This window comes from Carya illinoinensis, chromosome 15 (genome assembly GCF_018687715.1).
Source record: "Carya illinoinensis cultivar Pawnee chromosome 15, C.illinoinensisPawnee_v1, whole genome shotgun sequence".
In the NCBI taxonomy this organism is placed as follows: domain Eukaryota; kingdom Viridiplantae; phylum Streptophyta; class Magnoliopsida; order Fagales; family Juglandaceae; genus Carya; species Carya illinoinensis.
Window position 1 is genome coordinate 17,970,500 of NC_056766.1, and position 24,711 is coordinate 17,995,210.

Sequence of the window (24,711 nt, forward strand, 5' to 3'; positions counted from 1 at the left end):
ATCTATTTAAGGGAAGTTGAGACACCAGTTCATGTTCTCTAGGAATGCCTTGCTGCAGTAGATGTGTGGGGAGGAGAGAACAACTTGCTCAGTAAATGGAAGAGGCAATTCTCTGATTTCTGTGGAATGAGATGAGGTTTAAGTCGAGTAAGGAGATTTTGGAGTTGGCATCAGTAATGTTCTACCAGCTATGGGCTAGGAGAAATGTCTTCATTTTTCAAAACTAGTTTTCTCAACCTGAGTTTGTTGCTATAAGGGCTCGAGTTGACCTATCATTGTTTAAAGAGACCAACAAGTCTAGTTCCAAGTGTACTAAAGGGACTCAAGAGAGAGTTCCAATTCCAAAGTGGAAACCTCCTGAGTGGCCATACCTCACAGCTAATTTTAATGCAATTTTTGACAAAGATAAGGGTGGTATGGGAGGGAGAGTAGTGATCAGAGATTCATATGGTAGATTGCAAGCTGTTTTGGCAACATTTAAGGATCATATCTCGTTAGCTCTCTAAGCCGAGAGTACTGCTCTCCATAGAGCTATGGAATTTTGCATTATTGAAGGGGATGCTAAGATTGTTGTTGATGCAGTGAACTCCGAAAGGGAAGATAACTCATGGATGGGTCAAATGACAAAGGATATGCAGCAATTGATGAAGCACAACCAAGCATGGCACCTTGATTTTGTATACAAGTTAGCAAACAAAGCTGCCCACACAGCAGCAAAAGTTGCTACTAGGAATGTTAGTGAAACCATTTGGCTAGAGGATGGTCCTATAGAGGTTTTAAACTCTATCCAGGGGGACTCATTCATATATGATGTAGTTGCTTCTTGATCAATGAAAGTTCTTTCTTCAAAAAAAAAAAAAAAAAAAAAAGGAAGATGGAAAACAAATAAAAGCAGAGTAAAAATTATAAGCTGAGGAAGACCTTCATATTGAGATGTATGTGACAACCAAATCACTCTTCTTTTACTAATAAGATTATAGCCATCCAATTACACAACAAGTACACATAATTATAGCATTATCCTATGAGTCTATGACCATATATATGTTATATTGCAAGTTTCAGGTTCAAATAAAATATAGTACTACAAAGATTTTTGAATACTTCGTTAAAGCTAGATGTCCAAATTCACATGTAAATGCAAATAAAATAATAGGAAATCCAATCCATAATAATTATATGAGTCCAATCAAGAATGGTTGATTGAGACATTGCATCTAAATTGAAAGAGGAAGGATGAAGAGGACGAAAAAAAAAAACAAATGCCGAGCAAATGATATTGCGCATGCACCTAAACTAATACGGGGTATTTGGGTTTTGACTTTATGTTGATTACACTAAACTACTTTAAAAAGGTGAATCTGTGCAAATATGACAGGAAAAGCTTAATTTTCCTAAGATTTGGGCAATATCAATTATTTTTTCCCAAATCTTCTATTTATGTTCACTTTTGTCTTCTTAGGAAATCTTTTGTTTCAAGTTTTGGAGGTGATTATAATTTTGATTTTGCTCAAATACTTTTTGGCAAGATTCTTGTTTACTTACATAATTAATTTTCATGCAATAATATGGATTTTCTTTTTAGAAAAATCTTCATAATTTTGAATTTTGCAACTATTTAGCCCGGCTTGTGGGCTTCATTTCTTAATTTCAAATTTTATCTTTAGTGAATATATTTTAAAAAATGTCTGCAATCTGCTGAGCTGTAGGAAGATAATTAATACCAATGTCCGTCTACACTATTTTGTCCCAAATAAAGTGATAGTTAACTTCAACATGCTTAGTACGAGTATGAAAACCTGGATTTGAAGCAAGTGATATAGCACCAATATTATCACACCATAGAGTAGGAGTGTTGGTAAGTGGAATATGCAGTTCTTGGAAAAGCATTATGAGCCAAAAGAGTTCGGCAATAGCAAGAGCAACGGATCTGTATTCAGCTTCTATGCTGGATTTTGACACCATAGGTAGCTTTTTAGCAATTTAACTAAAGATGTAGGGACCAAAGAAAATATCATAACTTGTTGTGGATCTTATGTCATCGGGATTCCCTGCCTAATCTAAATCAGTGTAGGCATTGAGCTATAGAGAACCTGGGTTGAAGCATAGACCTTGTTGAATGGTGCCTTTAAGGTATCTGAGAACCCTTTTTGCTGCTGCCCAATGAGTAGTGTTTGAATTGTGCATGAATTGACATAATTGGTTTACAGAAAAGGTAATGTAGGGTCTAGTTAAAACACATTATTGTAAGGCTCCAACCAAGTGTTGATACTTAGTGGCATTGTCTAAAGGATCTCCATCATGTTGTGATAGTTTGGTACCAACAAGAATTGGAGTTTTGGCTAGCTTTGCCCCAGCCATTCTAGCTTTCTAAAAGAGCTCAGTAATGAGCTTGAGCTGGGAGAGATGAAGACCTATTGTGGTTCAATGAACTTAAATACCCAAGAAAAAGTTCAAGTCTCCAAGATCTTTCATAGCGAAACTCTGCTTTAGGCATGAAACAAGATATGTGATGGAGATGAATTGTTACCAGTGACAATTATGTCATCAACATAAATGAGTAGGAACAAGTGAATATTGGATTTGTGGAAAATGAAAAGGGAATAATCAACTGTGGATTCAACAAACCCGAGACACAGTAGAGTACTTGTCAGTTTGTTAAACCAGGCTTGAGGGCCTTGCTTTAGCCCATAGATTGCCCTTTGCAGCTTGCATACATGTGTGGGATGTATTTTGTTGACAAAACCCTATGGATGTTCCATGTATGCCTCCTCTTCAAGTGATCCATGGAGGAAAGCATAGGAGACATCCAACTGCTTTATTGGCTAACTGTAGTGCACACAAAGAGCAAGAATGGTTATGATAGTTGATGCCTTTACCACTGGACTAAAGGTTTATGTAAAATCAATTCCATCTTGTTGTTCATATCCCTTGGCTACTAATCTAGCCTTAAACCTTTCAATTGTGCTATCAGCCTTTTGTTTAACCCTGTAGACCCACTTATTTGATATAATGTTTTTGCCAGGAGGTCGAGGGTGAAGAGTCCAAGTCTGGTTGGTCTTAAGTGCCTGAAATTCTTCTTGCATGGCTTGGCACCATTGAGGATTTGTGCTTGCTTGTGCAAAATTTTTAGGAGTGACAAAGGCAATTGTGGGAAAGTAGACTTGCAGAGGATACTTAAACGTTCCTAAAACCATTTTGGGATCTAGTCACCATTGGGTGTGAAGACTGAGTATTTGGAGAGACTGATGAGGGCTTGTCAACTTGTGAGGGATTGGAAGGACTAGATAATTGACTCTAGTGATCAGAAGGCGACACTATAACAAAAGGGTCAGAACCAATAGAGAGGTCATTTAATTCATTTTAAGTGAGTGAATCAGGAAGTTCATTTCTGGGATCACAAGATTGGAAATGGAATGGGAGTTGGTATTAATTTCTACATATATGAATTGAGGAGGATTTAGAGTCATTACCTGGGAAGAACTTTCTGCTGAGGAACCAGAAGCTGTTGCAGAGGGCTTAATAGAGGATGGAAACCAATATTGAGCAGGAAAAGAACTTTCACCAAACACAACATGTCTGCTAAGAATAATTTTTCAAGTTGCAGGACTAAGACATCTATAAGCCTAAAAATATGCATTTTTTGGATCTAAGCATCAACTTGTGATGGTTGTATGGTCGAATGAGAGGGAACCAAGCACAGGCAAATACCTTAAGGAAGGTGCCATTTGGTTGCTTGTGAAGTAGTTTGAAATAAGGTGACTGATGTTTCAAAAAAGCAGTAGGCAAGCAATTAATGAGGTAAACAGTAGTGTTGAAAGCATCAACCTAGTAGTCTAAGGGCAGCTTGGACTAAGAAATCAAAGCTAGACCAGTTTCTACTATGTGTCTATGCTTTCTTTCTGCTAAACCATTATGTTGAGCATTATAAGGGTATGATATTCTACGTGTGATACCAAGTGTTTCAAGGAATTGATTGAATCTATTCGAAATGAATTCACCACCACCATCTGAATGAAAGGCTTTGATTTTCTTAGATAAGCGATTTTTAGCCATGCATTTGAACTTAACAAAGCATTCAAAAGTTTCATATTTTGATTGTAAGGAATAAATCCAGGTGAATCTTGAAAAATTGTCAATAAAAGTCACATAATACTTGTAACCATTGTTTGAAACTATAGGTGAACTCCAAAGATCTAAATGTATTATTTCAAGAGGTTCAGGGTTACATTATGAGACTCAAAGAAAGGTAAAGCTTTAGATTTTGCTAATTGACAAGATTCACACAATGAATACTACTTAAGAGACTTAGTGACAGGAAGTTTCACTAAGGATTTGATTTTGTCAAAGGTAGTGGTAGCTGGATGACCAAGTCTTCTGTGCCAAGTGATTGGATCAGCAGTGACTCCAAGAAAGGTAGTGATCTTCTTGGTTTTATTCATTTGATTGGTGAAGAAGGTTGGAGACAGTCCATTCTTATTGAGCCCTTGCAAAAGTGTCTGGCCCGTGCATTTGTCCTTCACAAAGTAATGAGATTCAATTAATACAAATAAAAAATGATTATTTGAACATAATTTCTGTATAGAAAGTAAGTTTGTAGCAACTGATGGATAGTGAAGGATATTATTCAATTTGAAAGGAGTGCTAGAATTAAAGAGAACTGCAGAACCTTGATTGGCAATTGTCAAACCTATTCCATTGCCCACAACAATTCCCTCATCATCTTTGTATGGTTCTTGATAGATAAGTTCTCCAAAGCTGCTGTCACATGAGTGTTTGCACCACTATCAATATACCAAGCCTGCTCTTATGAGTGTTCCATTGAAAAAATTGTTCTTACTGCCATTGCAGCTAGTTGAGTAGGTGGATGCTTGCCTTGATAAGCAGAAACCATACGTTTGTAGTAGTCTAAGGCTGAATGTCCCATTTTTCCACAAATTTGGCACAGTGCCCTATTGGAGTTACCAACAGATTGATGTTGGTTGCCAAGTAGAGTTTCAAAATTCAGAAGTTCAGCGTGAAAGTCCTGAAATGTCGTGGGAACATCACAAGCATCAAAGTTGTAAGAGGTAATAAAAGGAGTATATGAAAGACTCAAACCACCCATTATGTAGGAGATGAGATCATCTACTGATTTGCCTATAGCCATCAACTGGTCAGCCCATGATTTGGCAAGACCAAGATACTCAGCACAAGTTTGCGATCCAATCCTGTTACTAGAGATGTCCACACTTGTCTAGAGGTGTTCAATCCATATATAGAGGACAGAACTATCTAAGACAAAGTGGTTGTAAACTAGCCAAGAAGATACTGGTCTTTCTTTCACCACAATAAGTAATCTGGGTTGATTACTGTGGTTGTCGTTCTGTTTCATCAGTGGAGAACTAATGGGGGCATGGTTCTGTGCCATCAACAACACCCATCAGTTCATGGCTCTTGAGAATAGGAAGAAATTATGAAACCTAATTTAAATAGTTTGAACCATCTAACTTGGTGGAAATGTGATATGTAATACTTGGTAAGGGAAAGGTGTTGGTACGAGTAGATGAGTCCATGTTCAAAACGGGATCAAATGAGTGTTCCTATGGTTGCTTTGATACCATGAAAGAATAGAGGAAGAAATGGTTTGGTTCATACCAACCAGTATTGTATTCCATCATATAAATATAGCTGTAGGCTATGTACAAAATTAAGAAAGTATACACAAAAGGAAATGTACATGTAAGGAAAATATACACAACGTAATCAATGATTTACAACAGATTAATCCTAAGAATAAATAGAAGTCAACTATACTTAGTCTTGCTATCTTGAGCAATCTTGCCATTTGAGAGATCTTGAGATTAAGCAGCAGATGGGGAAGGAGATTGAGTTGGATCATTACTGATGATATCATTAACAACCATATGGGTGGACATGTCACTATTCTTCCTTACACGAAAGTGCTGCCCAATTGCTTGCGAAGTAGAAGCTGATTCATTCTGCTGCTGGGAAATTAGAGTTTTCAAGTCATGCCCAACTGCTTGCGAAGTAGAAGCTGATTCGTTCTGCTGCTGGGAAATTAGAGTTTTCAAGTCATTGGCCATCAGAGCAAAAGCTTCAACATTGGTATCGGTTTTGAAAGTTTTATTGGAAATGGGGAGATCAGAAAGGTTGGTTGTGGGGGAGCCTTTAAATCCCCAATCTAAAAGTTCTTCTCCTAAGAAATGGCCTCTTTCAATGAACTTTGCGCTTAAGGAGGAAGTTCCATCCCCACAGGTATTGGTTCGAAAGTTAATTACTGTTCCCTGTGTGATGAAGAGCATTTCAACAAGTGGTTCACCTTCTCGGACAATGTAGGTGTGCTTATTGTAGTACACTGGCTTGAGACTGGAGCAGAGCGATTGCAATAGTCTTTCACTTTCTGTCTCAAACATTGGCACCTAGCATACAAAAAATCAAAGACGTTTATATCAAGGTGTATGTATTGATGATGTTGTGTTGTATATGCATTTATGTTTCATCTTTGCCGGATATTTTTCTTTCTGTTCAAGATCAAGGTAGAAAAGTGTAAAAGACTTGAAATTATGCGTTCGAGCGTCCACATCCTCTCTTTTTTTCCCCCAAAGTTTTCCCATTTTTAACTAACAAATTATTAACTTCGAGCTAACCAATTTAGAAACACCTTACATCTCATTTCCAAACTGTTTATTCATTCTATTTAAATATTAATTTTTTAAAACTTTCTAATTTATTATTATCTTATTCTTATGATCAATAAACCATTGCTCTCTCTTATTAATATTTGCTAAATTATTTTAATGGTGAAAACATTAAAAATGAAAAATTAATTTCAATTTATTGTGGAAGACGCATTATCTTTTATAAGCAGGACTAGTCTTCTGGACGTAATATATTTGTAGTATATGCACGCATGCCCATATAAGTAATGACAACAAATACAAAAAAACTAGTATGAGCATTAACAGGTCGATATACAAATCGAGTCAAGCAAGCTTTTAAAAATTATTGAATATTGATTAAAAATTATATTTTGACCTCACCGAATAAGCTAGCCGTAAGCGAATTTAAAAACTTTAAATTAGTGTTGCTCAAGTCCAGAGGTCTAAAAACTTCTTTTTAATTGAAATTAACTCTTACCGAAGTGTTGGCAACCTCAAATATTATAGAGAATGGAGCGTGTGCCGGAGAGAACTGCTATAAATATAAAGAGATTACATAAAGTAAACTCATATACTGATGTGATTTCATAAAATCCATTAGATCTATTTTATTATAAAAGTAACTTTACTATTTGACGTATCATATCAATTTGTAAGTTTATTTTTGTTTAATTTATTTGTGGCTAAAATATTTTCCTTTTAAGAATAGATGAAAAAAGGACTCACTTTCTTAAGCAAGGGCAAGCAAAGATGGCACTTGATGTCCCTTTGAAGTTCTGTTGAAAGATGAGGAAGTGGATTCTTTGCATCAACATCTATATTGTCCTGTAATATAACCCGTCGTATATAGGCCATGATTTCCCGTTTTAAATCATTGAGCCCATTTCTAGATATCCACAACTCTATGTCTCGTTCTTTACTTTTCACCTTTTGTATAATCTCATCTCTTCTTTCAGTTACCAACTGCATGCATGTCTGCAACATATATAGCAAGTTTAACACATTTAGTCCTATTGGCAAATTAGAACACGTAAAAGATGTAGGTAATAATGCAAGCACAGAAGAAAAATAAAACATTCAGGAAAAAAAAGAAGCACAAGTATATTATATTTAAGAGGGAATTACCTAGTTGATTATTCTTTAGTATTTAACTTGGAGAGAAAAAATAATTATTACATTTAGTTGATTATTCTTTAGTATTTAACTTGGAGAGAAAAAATAATTATTAAATTTACTAATACAAATAATAAACCCGAAAAAGAGAAGATTGGGATGGGAAACAAATGGGCTAAATATATTGCCTATAAATAAAAATGATTGTTTTTTCATATTTAACCGTTAAAGAACTTTCTAACTACGATTCCTGTTTTAGCCTAAACTCTTCTTCCGGAAGTTGGTCTCACTCCTCTGATATAGAGGCTCTCTGAATCTCTCCCTGTCTAGGTACAAGGTGGTTCCATCATTTTAGGTTGTCTACAACACGGAGTTCCCGGTTTCCAAGCGTGTTCACAGGGGTTCAGGTAGCCTTTCCTATCATCCAACGACGATGGAGGAAGAATTGGAAGACATGTATAAGTAGTTACCATTATCAGAAGTGGAAAATGAGGAGGTCTTAGTGGAGTCAAAGTTGCTGGAGGAAACCATCTCAAGAGGGGAGAGATGTTTGATCATGTCACTAATCATTGAACGACACTACAACAAGGAAGCTTTTAAGCAAACTATGAGAGATTTGGAGGTTGGTGAAGAACATCACTTTCAAAAACTTGGGTCTAATAATGATCCTAGTGGAGTTTGAGAACTGCAGAGATCGAGACAGAATCTGGGAAGAAGGTCCTTGGTCTTTTGACAATAATCTTGTCTTGATGAAGGATATGGAGGGAGGGCTGCAAGTAAGCAAGATTCACTACATGAAGCATCATTTTGGATCTGTTTGCATGACCTTCCACTCCATGCAATGAGTGTCAAAGTGGGGAGATTGATAGGGGAATCCATTGGAGAAGTGGAGGAGGTGGATGCAGAGGAGGATAGACGGGCTTCAGGGGAATACCTCAGGATTAGAGTCAAGGTGGACATTTCAAAGCCACTGATGAGGGGGCAAGAGGTTAATTTAGGGAAACTTGGTACTCACTAGGTCCGTTTCATATATGAGCGCATGCCGAATTTCTGCTATGCTTGCAGTTGGATGTGCCATGGCCACAGTTAGTGTGCCCAATGGAAGTCTAATGAAGATCAATATGCAGAGGCGGGGCTGGTGGTGCACCTCCAACAGGAGCGACAGACAAAAATTCAAAGGGCAGGAAAAGTTGGTGAACACAAAAATCAAGTTGCTCGGAATGTTTCCCTAGAGCTGACGGCAGAGGGACAGGGCACCTTTCACAAAAATAGAGTCAACATCAACCTGGGGGACATAAAGGAATGTCGAACATAACCCCTTAATATCACAAGGAAGATCAACGAAAGTGAAAATAGGTGGGATAGGAAGCTATCGAACCTACAGGCAAGGATGTAGAAGAAAGAGGAAAAGCAAACACACAAAAATGGAAATACCTATCGGGCCAACCACACATGGTAGTAGTGAATGAAGGGGCCTTGGTGGAGTGCCCCATAGCCCAATTTGAAGCCCAGCCTATGAAAACTAATGGCAAGAAATGGCAATGGATTAGCAACCATCCTACTATTCAAAAAACACCAAAAGTAGTTACTACAAACCTGAAGAGGGAAAGGACTCGAATGGGTGGAGACAGAAGTGAACATCATAAAGAATCCCAGAAAATATAAAGGCTCAAAGGCAAGGGCCAGGACGTTAGTATGGAGCTATCGGTAGAGGTTGATCACCAGCCCTGCCAAGATGAAGCTTATAAGTTGGAACTCCATGGGGCTTGGGAACCCCTAGGGAAAGTCCCGAAATTGTATTTCTACATTCTACAAAAAACAAAATTGTCATCAAGGAGAATGCAGGTAATAAAATTTAAGTTGGGCTTTGATTGCTGTCTAGCAGTGGTTAGTGAGGGAAGAAGTAGCAAACTTACCAAGTGTTGAGAGCTGTTCTGACACAGAGATGATTCTAAATAAAGAATGGACAAAATTTAACGTGGTTCGGCAATTGCCTACGTCCACAGCTGCTGTAATTTCACTATAAAATAATTTTTACAAAAACCTCTCTTGTAAACTCTCTCTGCTCACCCACTCTCTCCTGTATCTTCTCTGCACAACACTACATGCAGCACACTCTCTCTGTTTTCTCTCTACACTTCTCTGCTGCACACTCACCTCAACTGAGCTCTCTCCTATTTATAGGAGAAAGCCGCCTACAATTTTTTCGGTGCAGTGATTTACGAAAGAATTGAGGCGTCACTTGCTGCAGACACTGTGCGTGTCTGCAAGTGGCGCCTAACATGTCAAGGAAGGAAACGGTACATGATTCACTGTTCACCATTTTGTCTCCACTCATAACAATCTCCCACTTGGAGACAAATGAGTCTACATATCTTCATAGCGACCATTACAGCAACTTTAAGTCATGCCTTTAAGTACGAAGGCCAACTGAAGCTATACACAGCTTCAGTTTGTCAGCAGTAACTACTTTTGTAAACATGTCTGCTGGGTTCTCTGCTCCTCGAATCTTCTCAAGTATCAGTTGTCCACTATCGAGAAGAGATCGGATAAAATGGTATCGCAACTATATGTGTTTTGTTCTGGAATGAAAGGCTGGATTCTTTGCAAGAAAAATAGCACTCTGACCATCACTGTGCAGAATACCTTTTTCATTCTTCTTTCCCAATTCCTCCAAGAATGAATGCAACCAAACCAATTCTTTCCCTGCTTCAGTTATAGCAACGTATTCTGCTTCTATAATTGAGAGAGAAACAATCTTCTGTAATTTAGAAGCCCACGATACAACTATACCACCCAGTGTATACACAAATCCAGTAGTACTTTTTCTGCTGTCAACGTCACCTGCTAAATTAGCATATACACATCCCTGTAGTTTTAAACCTGCTTTTATAAAGCATAGTAACATATCTGAAGAGCCTTGTAGATATCTTAAAATCCACTTGACTGCTTCCCAATACTGCTTTCCTGGATTACTCATGTACCTGCTCACAGCTCCCACTACTTGTGCAATATCTGGCCTTGTACAGACCATGGCGTACATAAGACTACCAATAGCAGATGCATAGGGTATTCTGTTCATGCATTCTTGCTCTTCCTTCGTCTTTGGCGACTGATCCTTAGTTAGTCGAAAGTGACTAGCTAAGGGTGTGCTCACTGGTTTCGCCTTGTCCATGTTAAACCTTCTTAGCACCTTCTTCACATACTCCTCTTGCGAGAGCTTAAGAGTATCATTAGACCTGTCTTTAATAATTCTCATACCAAAGATTTGTTTTGCAGCACCCAAATCCTTCATCTCAAACCGTTTTGACAACTGCTTCTTTATTTTATTGATCTCCTCGATGCTTGAACCTGCAACGAGCATATCATCCACATACAACAGTAGGATAATATAAGAGCTGTCAAAGTTCTTCATATAGCAACAATGGTCAGCCTGCATTCTTGTAAATCCATTACTACACATGAAGTTGTCAAACTTCCGGTACCATTGTCGTGGAGCTTGTTTTAAGCCATACAAGCTCTTCTTCAGTTTGCAAACTAGATTCTCTTTTCCCTTCACTGAGAATCCTTGTGGCTGGTGCATATAGATGTCTTCCTCCAAATCACCATGAAAGAATGCAATCTTCACATCTAATTGCTCAAGATGTAGATTCTCTGCAGCCACAATTGCTAACACTAGCCTGATCGTGGTCAATTTTACAACTGGGGAGAAAATATATGTGTAGTCGACACCTTCTTTTTGTTGAACTTCACGACCATTCTGGCTTTGTAACGCTTGCTACCATTGTGTTCTTCCTTAATTCTGTACACCCATTTATTGTGCAAAGCCTTCTTGCCTTTTGGAAGTTTAGTTAGCTCTCATGTCTGATTTGACATCAGTGACTCCATCTCATCTTGCATGGCTTTCTCCCACTTGATCGAATCTTCAATTTGTAGAGCTTCATCATAACTTTCCAGTTCACCACTATCTGTTCGCAAGATGTAGTGCAGAGATGGTGAGAACCGCTGTGGTGGCCTGATTGTCCTTGAAGATCTTCGAATAACAGTGAGTGGTGTACGTTGTTCGATCTGTGTATCATCATTTTCTTGATCCTCGTTCTGATCAGTGTTGACTCGAGTAACATCAAAGTCAACAACCTCAGGTTTCCTTGGCTGCTTCTCAGGTTTAGCTTGTGACTTAGTTTTGTACAGAATCTGCTTATTAAATATCACATTTCTACTTCTGATGATTTTGCGATTTTTATCATCCCAAAATCTATAGCCAAATTCTTCATCACCATAACCAATGAAAAAACATTTTCTAGATTTGGCTTCTAACTTGTTACGATCAGTAGAATCTCTATGAACATATGATAAACAGCCAAAAACTTTCAAATAGGAAAGATTTACCTTGTTTCCGCTCCAGACTTCCTCTGGTAGATCAAACTTTAAGGGAACTGAAGGTCCCCGATTAATCAAATAGGCTGCAGTGTTAACTGCATCAGCCCAAAAATATTCAGGCAATCCTGAATTCAGCCTCATGCTTCTGGCACGTTCGTTGAGAGTTCTGTTCATGCGTTCAGCTACGTCATTCTGCTGCGGTGTCCCGGGAATAGTTTTCTGAAATCTAATCCCATTTGCAGCATAGAATTCTTTGAACCCTCCGTCGATGTACTCTCCTCCATTGTCTGACCTCAGACATTTTAACTTCAAGCCTGTTTCATTTTCAACCATGGCTCTCCACTTCTTGAAAGTATCAAATGTGTCAGATTTATTTTTCAAAAAATAAACCCATACTTTCCTGCTTGAGTCATCAATAAAGGAAACATAGTACCGCGATCCTCCAAGAGAAGCGACTGGGGATGGCCCCCACAAATCTGTATGCACCAACTCCAATTTTGTAGATTTTGGAGTTCTACCATTTTTCAGGAAACTAACTTTTTCTGCTTCCCAAAAATGCAACCTTCACACATGTCGAAATTAGTTGATTCCAACTTTGGTAACTTCCCCTTGGATAATAGTATTTTCATTCATTTCTCACTCATGTGACCAAGCCTTTGATGCCATAGGTTGGCATTTGCATCAGCAATTGCAACAGTATCTCTAATACTTGAAGTCATGTATAGAGTACCTGTTTTTGTGCCTCGAGCTACTACCATAACTCCTTTTGTTATCTTCCACGTGCCACCGGTAAATAGTACTGAATGCCCATCAGCATCAAGTTGTCCTATAGAAATCAGGTTCCTCATGAGCTTGGGAACATGTCGCACCTTCTGTAGCAACCATGCACTTCCATTGGGCAGATTGATTGGTACATCTCCCATGCCTTCGATTTCCAACGCTTCACCATCTGCTAAGTACACCTTCCCGAAATCACCAGTGACATAATTCTGCATGATTTCTCGGTGTGCTGTAGTGTGGAATGAGGCTCCTAAATCTAACACCCAAGATTCAATTTGGTTGTCGACTGAAAGGAGTAAGGCATCTCGGAGATCTTCTGTTGTGGCATTAGCGGAGTCATGTTCATTCTTCTTCTTTGTTTCCTTGCAATTATTTTTGAAGTGGTCAATCTTGCCACAATTCCAGCACTGTACTTGTCTTCCAGACCTAGATTTACTTCTGCCTCTTCGGGACTTTGACCTGCCCCGATTTGAATTTCTACTAGCTCCTCTACCTCTCGTCTCGAGATTTAAGGCAAAACTGGAAGTTGATGCTTCTCCTGTATCTCTTTTGCGAACTTCCTCGCTAAGAATATGGTCCCGGATATCTTGATACTTCATCTTTGTTTTGCCATAAGAATTGCTAACAGCTGTTCTCATGGCCTCCCAGCTTTTTGGCAATTGAGTTAGAGCAATCAGTGCACGTACTTCATCATCAAATTCAATCCCCACTGAAGGTAATTGATTGATGATGGTGTTGAACTCATTCTGATGCTGAATAACTGGAGTTCCTTCTGCCATTCTCAAGTAGAATAGCTTGTACATCAAATGCACTTTGTTATTAGCTGATGGCTGCTCGTACATGTCTGATAAAGCTTTCATCAAATCCGTTGTGGTCTTTTCCTTTCCCACATTGTGTGCAACTGATCATGACAGTGTTAGTTGAATGACTCCCAACACTTGTCTATCAAGGAAACTCCAATTTTCATTTCTCATGTCATCTGGCTTTCTTCCCAGGAGGGGAAGATGTAGTTTCTTCCCAGGAATGGAAGATGTAGTTTCTTCCCATAGAGATAATCCTCTATCTGCATTCTCCAGTAGGCAAAGTCTGTACCGTCAAATTTCTCAATACCAACACCTTTAGTTTCTTCTCCAACCATAACTTTACAAATGAGTTCAAATTTAAACAAACAAAGATCATCGTTACGTCCGAAACACTCGAATTAGCTAGAAACGAGTCTGGAATGATCCAAATAGTTTGTCAGCACTATTTGATCGTCGCGATGGAACTCCAACTGGCGTGATCTAGCCCAAAATGATCTGCAACACATGGATGGTTCAAATCGAATGTACTAATGGCGAATCTCAAAATTTCAACCGTACGGATGAGTCAGGAATGATCCAAATAGTTGGAAAGCACTATTTGATCATTGAAATCAGACTCCGAATGGCTTAGATCTAGCCCAAAAAAGATCTGAAAAATGGATGGTTCTGATCTGTCTGGCGCATGTGATGCACGCGCTGCACAGTGCTAGTGGGCGGCGAGTGGGCGCGTGTATTACACGCACTACAGCACTATGTGTGCGTGGGGGAGAGTGAGGCGAGTGTAGTACACGCGCTGATCTTCTGTAGGGCGCATGGGGGCGTGTGTCGGTCATGCGTCTTCAACCTCTGGATCACGTGGGGGCACGTGGGGGTGTGTGGATCATGCGTCTTCAACCTCTGGAGCGTGTGGGGTGCATGCGTTGCAGCAGATGCACGCGCCGATCTTCTAGGTGCGCGTGTGGGCTCGTCTGACCTCCATTTTTTATTCTGTTTGCTGCAACGGATTCGTCTCGATGTGAGGAACACCGTGGAGTTGTCAAAATCTGATTTTGAGCAACTTGAATTTTTGGACAGCTCGAACCAGAGCTTTGATACTAGTTGTTGAGAGCTGTTCTGACACAGAGATGATTCTAAATAAAGAAGGGACGAAATTTAACGTGGTTCAGCAATTGCCTACATCCACAGCTGCTGTAATTTCACTATAAAATAATTTTTACAAAAACCTCTCTTGTAAACTCTCTCTGCTCACCCACTCTCTCCTGTATCTTCTCTGCACAGCGCTACACGCAGCACACACTCTCTGTTTTCTCTCTACACTTCTCTGCTGCACACTCACCTCAACTGAGCTCTCTCCTATTTATAGGAGAAAGCCGCCTACAATTTTTTCGATGCAGTGATTTATGGAAGAATTGAGGCGTCACTTGCTACAGACACTGTGCGTGTCTACAAGTGGCGCCTAACATGTCAAGGAAGGAAACGGTGCATGATTCACTGTTCACCATTTTGTCTCCACTCATAACACCAGGTTATGGCAAAATGAGACCAACCTCTTGGTAACAAGTTACTCAAAACACCACATCAGTGCTTACAAAACAAAAAGAGAAGGGGGATTTTAACATGAGTGTACGGGCATCCAGATACAACAAGAAGAGAGGAAACATGGAGCATGTTAAGATCATTAAGAGATGCTGCAGACAATGGGGCTTGGTTGGTTCTGGGGGATTTTAATGAAATTCTGAGCAGAGAAGGAAAAAGTGGCAGAATAGCAAATGTCAGCTTTTAGATCAATGATGGACAATTGTATGTTAAATGATCTACGCTATATGGGGATCCTATATACGTGGTGCAATAGAAGAAGTCCCCTAGAAAGCATCAGTGAAAGATTGGATAGAGTTTTAGCAAATTGGGCATGGTGCAACATATGGCCAACTAGGAGAGTCCTTCATGGAATTGCAGCCCATTCAGACCACGTCCCCGTTATACTACAACTGAAGGGGGGGGAAACAGTACATGAGAGGTGAAAAGCTCTTTTGATCGATTTGAGGCAATGTAGTTAGCTAGTGCAACCAGTACTGACTTCGACACCATGAACATCACTGAAAGCTGCAGTCAGAATTTAACAACTTGGAATCACAAGGTTTTTGGTCAAGTCCAAACAAACATCAACCTGGCTAGAACTTGACTCCAACAACTACAAGCTACCGACCCCATTGGCCTTAGAGTGGAAGAACAACATATAGCTCAAGTCAATTTACACAGCTGGTTAGAGAGAGAAGAGATCATGTAGCGACAGAGATCCAAATCCTTATAAGAGAGGGGGACAAGAACACAAGCTTCTTTCACCATAAAGCATCGTAGAGGAGAAGAAAAAATACAATTGAGGGGGTATTGGATGAGGAAGGGGTTTGGCAAGTGGAGGGAAAAAGAAACCAGATTATCATGGATTAATTTCAAAACATATATACAACCTCCACCATGTAGGATGAGAGGAGGGATGAAGGAGATTTCTGGGCAAGTCTAGAGGTACGTATAACAGAGGACATGAATCAACTACTCACTCAAGCTTTCACCGAGGAGGAGGTCAACAAAGCTTTGCATCAAATGCACCCCACCTCGGCTCCTGGCCCGGATGGGATGGCCCCTATATTTTACCAGTCCTATTGGAAGACTATAGGGATATCAGTAAGTTCAATAGTCATGAAGGCTCTAAACACTGGTATATTTCCTAGCTCTCTTAACCACACTTTTGTAACCTTGATTCCTAAGAAGAAAAGTCCTGAAAACGTGGCAAACTATCACCCCATAAGCCTTTGCAACGTGACCTATAAACTGATAGCTAAGGTCCTTGCAAGCAGGCTTAAATTAGTCCTTCCTCACATCATTTCAGATTCCTAAAGTGCATTTTTCCCAGGACATTTAATAACAGACAATATACTAGTAGGTCATGAGGTAGTGTAATTTCTGAAACAAAAGACAGTGGGGAAAACTGGATTTATGTCTATTAAGCTAGATATGAGCCCTTATGATAGACTAGAATGGAATTTTCTAGAAATAAAACAATGCATAAGATGGGGTTCCATACGACATGGATAAATCAGATAATGAGATGTGTGAAAACCATCTCTTACTCAATCCTAATCAATGGGGACCCAAAAGGCCCTATCATTCCTTCGAGAGGCCTAAGGTAGGGTGACCCCTTGCCTTCATACCTTTTCCTTCTTGGCACTAAAAGCCTCATCTCCTTGCTGCAGTAGGCTGAAGCTAGAAAATTAGTTAGATGCATTAAGATATGTAGAAGAGCACCTCGAATAAACCATCTATTGTTTGAAAATGATAGTGAGTTGTTTTGTAAGGCAACAATTTTGGAAAGTGCCAATATTCACAAGCTATTTGAGTACTATGAGCATTTGTCATGTCAAAAGGAAAACAAAGACAAAACAGCAAAAATGTTCAGCAAAAATGTCAGCAATTCACAGCAAAAGGCAATCCTGGACTTTTGGGGTCTCAAAAGGGCTCTCCAACATGAGAAGCATTTGGGTTTTCCCCTTTATGGTAGGAAGAGCCAAGAGAGAAACCTTTTCAGAAATCAAGCATAAAGTATGGCTTAAATTACAAAACTGGAAGGAAAAATTGTTATCTCAATGTGGTAAGGAGATCCTTATCAAAGCAGTTGCACTGGCCATTCTCACATTCTCTATGAGCTATTTCAAGATACTTGAGACCCTATGCCATAAGCTAGAATAACAAATGGCTAAATTTTGGTGGGGTCAAAAGAGGAGTGAGCACAAAATCCATTGGGTCGGCTGGTCAAAGATGTGTGCCCCAAAGTCAGAAGGTAGGGTGGGATTCAAGGATCTCAAAACTTTCAATAAGGCTGTTCTAGCAAAGCAAGGCTAGCGCATCCTACAGGAGGAATCATCTCTTCTGCACAAAGTCTACAAAGCTAGATATTTCCCCCATGGGAAATTTCTAGAAGCAAGTCTAGGACAGCAACCCTCCTATGCATGGAGAGGGATACGAGAAGCAAACAGATTGCAAAAACAAGGCAGTAAATGGAAGGTGGGCAATGGGAGACCAATCAAGATATGGTCCGACAACTGGATCCCAAATTCTAGTCCATCAAGTTACAAATCAAGGGAAGCAGGACACAGCCTTAAGGATGCCAATGTTTCTTACCTCATTGACCAAAACACAAGCTGGTGAGAGGTGGAAAAAACAAATAAGGCTGTTCCAGCCGCAGGTAGTAGCAGAGATATACAAGATTCATGGGGAGCAGCTAAAGTTGGTAAATATAGTGTGAGAAGTGCCTATTGATTTCTGCAAGACAAGGGAAAGCAACTCAATGTAGGGGAGAGCTCTAAGGAAAACAGATATAAGGGGGTGTGGAAGGCTTTATGGAAGCTGCAAGTGCCCCACATAATAAGAATTTTCACCTGGAGAGCATGCAAAGAAATTCTACCCACTAGATGCAATCTAAAACTTAGAAAGGTACTGCCTGACCACATCTATTAGCTTTGTCTTTAGGAACCTGAGGATGCCTCACATGCACTAGTCTCAGGTCCACTTTTAGAAAAATGCTAGAATACATCACCACTGGACTCTTATGTCAAGGGCTCTATGAGAGAGAACAGTTTTATAGAGATCATGTCTCAGATAAGTGAATGGGGTGGTAAAGAAGAGTTAGAACTATTCATGATGATGGCATGGAGCTTTTGGTATAGAAGGAATCAGTTGGTACACGAGGGAAAGTCCTCAACTCCAACAGAGGCACTAGAGCATGCTATCTCTATGCTTAAGTTGTATCAGAATATGCAAAACAAACCCGAGAAGAAAACAATTTCCCCAATGGGATGGAAAAAGCCACCTCCAAGAGTGTTTAAGCTTAATGTAGATGGAGCTATTTTTTATGATCAACACAGGGCAGGAGTGGGAATCATCCTCAGGGATGCAAATGGAGAAGTCTTACTAGCTACTAGCAAGAAGGAGCATGTGGTCAATGATCCAACAGAAGTAGAACTGCTGGCAATGTTGAGAGAACTACAGCCATGCCTCCCCTTGGGCATCGAGGTACTCATTCTTGAGAGTGATTCCTTGGTCATGGAAACTCAACAGCAACAAGAAGAAAAGTCTTGTTCTCTATTGGGGAATATCATTAAGCAAACCAAAATGCTTATGGCTCGATTCAGATGCTGTACAATCCAACATGTAGATAGAGGGGGGAATGAAGCAGCACATAGGTTGGGTAGGTATGCTTGGAATATAGATGACATATCAATCTGTCGGAATTCTTTCCCAGATTTCTTAGGACAAACTATAAGGGTAGACAAATTTGTAATTGTTTGATGATATTCAATGAAGCTTTCTTAAATTATCAAAAACAAAAAACTACAACTATCGATCCATGAATTAAGTGTAAGAATAATTAATTGGTCTACTAATTATAATAAATGTAGTATTATTTGAGAGCGCCAACTCTATCATGGACACAATGAAGAAGTGTTGTGTGATCTTCATCCATACTATATAATTTCTGAATCTGCAAAATATTATTCTATCCCTAATTTTCAGGAAAAGAAATCAAGTAAGAATTGGCACCAAAGCACAATAAAATGTAGTTGTAGAGATGTTGACGAGGAAGTGTATGAACATGTATGGCCATTTCGATCGTGACAAACTTAGCCTAACAAGTTAAAACAGTGGTGTTGACAAAAATAAAAGCTGATTTTGGTACAGAATTTGCCAAAAAAGATGTCGGTTTGTGTTCGGAAGGCTAGATATAATTGTTTATCGGTGGATGACAATATTCAGTCCATGGGAATCAGTTTAGCATCCAAGTGCAATTGATGCTCATCTAGCTTCACAGAAACGCTGGATCATGTTTTAAGTTTGAGAGAATATGCGGAAAGAATCTGGACCAGAGCAGAGATTGCAGTGTGCATGGTTTCGAGTCAGCATTCTTCATGGTGGTCGAGAGATGGTTCTTGGTTTCAGATTGCGAAAAAATCTACTTATAGAGGAAGTTGCTCGGTATAATTCCATGTTTGATAATATGGAGATTATGGCTCAGACGTTGTAAGACTCACATTGAGGGTTTTATGGAATCAGTGGATGAAGTTTGGTTGGCTGTCAAAGCTGGTCTCAGAAATATTGTACAGGAAATGAATTCTTTAGATGGATTATTGGTTTCAGACCTTGTGGTGATGGACGATTTGGGAGTTAGCATTCCCAAGTCACGTGAACGTCATTCATGTCCATAACTTATTTATTGGAGGAAGCCGAATGCAAGGAGGATCAAGATGAATATTGATGGAAGCTGTAGGGGGAGTTATTAGAGACTCTGCTGGTGGTTTTGTTGTTGGCTTTATCAGTTCTTTTGGCCAAGGAACAAACAATGAAGCTGAATTGAGGGCTCTGTTGGTTGGTCTAAATTTGTGCAAGGATTTGGGTTTTGTTGATGTAGAAATTGAATGTGACTCAAAGGTGGTGGTAGATTGGGTAATTACTCAGAAATGCACGGTTTGATATTTGTGGGATTTTTGGGAAGAGTTCCTTCAAGTTTATTCATATATTAGTTTTAGTAGGATAGGGAAGGTAATATGGTCACGGATTTTTTTTACAAGGTGTGGTGAGGAGGGATTGTGCGGTTATTTTTATGATTTCAATGAGCGCCCTTTGGCATTAAAAGGCATGCTGCTTTTGGAAAGTTCAAGTTCACCATGTATTCGTTGTTAGTTTGTCCGGGTTTGATTTGTTTTTTTGGGTTTGGTTGTTTGATTGTTTAGTTTGTTGCTTTGTTCAATATTCTTCCACCATAAGTGAGAGTTTTATTTATCAATAAAGTTTGGAAGTGCCGTCCTTCTCCTACCAAAAAAACAAACGTAAATACGTGCACTTGAAGCTTAAAAAGAAGAAGTACCAACCTGCACATTGCCAATTAAATATAAAAACAATAGCAAGCCGGAGATGGAAATAAAAACTGCAAAGGCGTTCTCCCAGAAATTGGTACTTGTGTGAAGGTTTTGACCAAAAGAACTGCAAAAATTGGAGCAACAATATATGAGACAGTAGTCATAAGAAATTATTGGTACGTACTTTCATTTTTCCACGTAATATTACAAAGACTATCGATTAATTAATTAGGCCAATTTCCTCGTACACCTGATATGCTAGCATTATATATGCATGATATGGACTCGATTTTTCATGACTTTACAAACCGTATAATAATATGTCAATTAAAATTGATGTATAACATATCTTAATTCTAATTATCTAATAAATTTAAATTAAGTACGAATAGAGAGAAGAAGGCCAACAAGTGCAAACCTCAAATTTCGCAAGCCCCACCAAGAACAATACAAAATCTTTTCCGGAAAATTTCTCGATGCTACAATACCAGATTTAATGGCGTCAAGATAGATCCCAAAATCAAAGGGCATTCTACCATCCTTTGTTTCCACAGGGCAATAATCATTCAGAAATGTGTAATTTCCCGAACTGTGAACATGATCGTCACAGTTAAAAGAATTCAGAGTACATGGGGTATCATTTCTCTCACAGGCAGAGTGCCAACAAGTGATCTCTCGTTCGATAGAAAAGAAATACCAGAAGGCACCGACTACCTAAAAGAGACCAGCCACACTTAAAGTCAGAAAATTATGCCATGTATATATGTGTGTATATCTAATTGAGAACTTTCAATATTATAATAACTTTAAAAGTATTTTAAGCTTTCTAACACAATTTCAAGCATCCATGTCCCAAATCTCAAATTATCTCGTTTAGAAAATTCTGAAAAATTTTCAAAAACATAGTCCAAAACAACTTCTATGTTTTTGCTGAACTGGCCTACTGAGAAATCCTTCAAGATCAAGATCAAAGGACATCTAAAGAGCATTACTTCATGCGCTCTCGAATATCCAACTCGTAAAAGGACATTTATTATATTGCAGAATTTTTGTTACCAAAAGATTTTAACTATATATCTTGTGTTGTGTGTTTGTTTTTCTCTATTTTTCTTTACTATTCTTGCATTATTGTTCCCCAACAATTGGTATCAGAGCTCCAAGGTGGTGAACCATGAAACAACAGAAAAAGATTACGAGAGGGGAGATCAAGCACGTGGAAGTTAGTTGAGAAGAAGCTGACTGCATGGACTTCCAGGGAGGAAGCAGAGACTACATAGGAGATGGGAATGTCTACTGAAGAAATTTGATTGCGGCTATACAGTATTTCTTTCGTGGTGGTATGCATGAAAGAATAAGTTAGTAGTAAGAGGTGGGATCAATCGTCCAAATCAGAAAAGGGGACGTCAACAACAAGTTCTTTGATATTTTCCAAAATCGGTTTGAGACCAAATATTCCCAGTGTAGTGGGAATTGTGAATCGCCCAATATATGTGCTAACTAAGGGCAATGTACATGAGAGATTGAAGTTGGGCTCAACTTCAGTGCATCTTCCAGCTTGAAAACGAGACCTGTAAGTTGTATAGGTGACAGGTGTTTTACTGGAGACAATGGCTAGCATGTGAAGAACTATTCTCCAAGTGGGAGATTGTTGAGTTGTGGGTAGAGTCTGGTTTGTTGGTGTGCCAACCTGATGACCCAACTCGATAAGGATATATTATGGTTTCTTGGTGGATTTTCAAAGAGGCTTGGGCCATGGAGTGCATAGCCCAAACTGAAGCAAGCATGGACAAGTCTTGTGTGAGGTTTCGAGAGTTGAAAAGCACTAGCTAGATTGTTCCCTCGATTGTCGCTCAACCTTAGCTCAAGCAAAGCTCAAACAAAGGATTTGCTTCAGATGCGCTTGATAGTTGGCTTAAACGAAGTCCAGACAGATTTTGTCGCTCGAGGTTTGCGCACCAGTGGGTTTGAGTGAAGTAAAATCTTGGTGTTGTTCGCTTGACACTTTATTTGAGCAAATGTTGCACAGATTGTTTGCTCGTAGTGTGGTCGACACTTAGCTCAAGCGAACAACCCAAATTTTACCTCCTAGGGTGTCTCACGCTTGCCTATATACATATATATATGCATGTAATGTCTAAAAAATGAAAAGTTGATTGGATCGAGGCAAAAAGAGTGAGGAGGCGTTTGAGAGCTTGAGTGAGAAAGAAAAAAGCTTTAAGTGAGAGTTGAGATTGTATGAGTAGAGTGGTGCTTTTTTAACTCACTGTGTGTTGTAATCTCTTTTGGAATAAAATCCCCTACAACTTTGTAGACGTAGGCATATTGTCGAACTACGTTAAATACTATGTGTCATGTGTGTGTGCTTGATTCTTATGTTTCTGTATCATTGTTTCATTGTTTGTCTTGATATCTTTGTGTGTGGGTGTGGCTGCTCTAGTGCTTTCCACAACAATGTAGGGATATAGAGTTCATAAATATAATATATGTGTGTGTGTTTGTGAGGTGCATATATGCCTATGATTTATCAAGCTGGTTGATCCGTTTGCAACCTAAAGTACTTGAAAACCTGATAAGATCCGAGACTTGCCAAATTAAGAAAAGTTGAATAATTAAGCAATACAAATATTATGATGACGTTAAATGAATGTGAAATTGATATTAGCAAACTTACATGACTCGACATGATGTACAGAAAGAAATTTAATGCAGCTTTAACCCGCCCAACTCGAGAATGTTTGTTCACAGCCCGGATGAACATGGAGATTCGGATTAGTCTTGGCACATATTGGAAGAGAACAATATTTAGTAGAATCCTTTTGTAAAAAGATTCTGAGCCTCTGATTTCCGAAAAAAGTTTTGGAATTAACACCTGGAAAGATTACAAGGAGAACGTGTAAGATCATGATTTACTTGCGCAGCACATTCTGTTTAAGGCATATATATATTATAAGATCCGATACTTAACCAAGCTTAACAAAAAGGTTGAACACATCCAAGTTTAACTTTAGTCTAGAAGAGTACTCATTGAGTCATCCATGTTAAACTTCAAAAAAGAAAAACATGGGAAACGCTGTTTGATTAGAGCTAGGAAGATGAAGCCTGATCCTTAATTACCTGTGGTAGGGGAAGAATGGCAAGAATGTCAATGGGGAAGTACCGCGACAAGATATACCTCTTTGCTATAAGCCAAGAGTCTGTAACTACTTTAAGTCGTCCAAGTTCAGGAGCGGCCTCATCTATATAAGGGCAAAGAAATTGCAAGACGATATTCACGATATAAATCAAATCGGTCGCCGTTCGCAAACAAATAGCTACCACCCTTAACCTTTTGTCTAGCACAAAGCACTTGTTCTTTTCATTGATCACAGGGAGGTAGAAGAATAAAGGGTCCACTAATACTGCCATCATACAGGACACAAAAAAAATCATCCTCCAGATTCTAAGGAACTGCCCGTGTGGGTCAAGAAATGTCTTTGTTGTTGTTTTCTTTTCTTTCGAATCTACTCCATCATTGTTGACGGTTTGCCTGTCAACATTCTCATCCCTGAACAGGAAATAACGAACAGAGATTTCATGTTAATTTCAGCCACACAAAAATCGTGTCAAATATGTAGAGACAAAAATTAGCTAGAATTAGATGACTGTATGATAAGGTTTATTTTATCATTATATTTGAAATTATTGGATGAATATAAAATAAGTATTGATTTATTTCTAAACAATGTTGAGTTTATCTAGAAGTCTTAAGTGTTGTTTAGATAAGTTATTGAGGTTAAAATCAAGTCTTGGTAGATCTATATTTATCCATAAAAAAGTTGAATAAAGATTAGTCAAGACAGAAGGATGTTATCGCAAAATGTTAGCAGTTCGTCAAAACACATTTTTGCGATTGTTGCTAACCGTCAGTAAAGTCCTACTGTGACTATAACTATTTCCAAACTTTCTATTTAATGAGATTCGGTTTTGTATCTCTGCAGGGGTTTTGAGCCACGAATTTTAGAGAGTATATTCTGAGCATTTATGAGAAAAAATTCACTTGAGAATTTTCATGGGATTTTTCATCTC

General features: G+C 38.9%; 1 protein-coding gene across 1 annotated transcript in view; it reads right to left on the reverse strand.

Annotated features, from left to right (window-relative positions):
- Positions 1-5,678: 5,678 nt before the first annotated feature.
- The window catches only part of LOC122295471 (cyclic nucleotide-gated ion channel 1-like), a 38,047-nt gene continuing 19,014 nt past the window's right edge, over positions 5,679-24,711 (reverse strand). Inside the window, exons 6-11 of the mRNA XM_043104507.1 lie at positions 23,761-24,190; positions 23,318-23,515; positions 21,065-21,360; positions 20,659-20,770; positions 7,389-7,637; positions 5,679-6,422 (exon numbers count right to left, since the gene is read on the reverse strand). Coding sequence (XP_042960441.1) covers positions 5,844-6,422; positions 7,389-7,637; positions 20,659-20,770; positions 21,065-21,360; positions 23,318-23,515; positions 23,761-24,190 — 1,864 coding nt within the window. The 3' untranslated portion in view covers positions 5,679-5,843. The remainder of the gene's footprint in view (positions 6,423-7,388; positions 7,638-20,658; positions 20,771-21,064; positions 21,361-23,317; positions 23,516-23,760; positions 24,191-24,711) is intronic.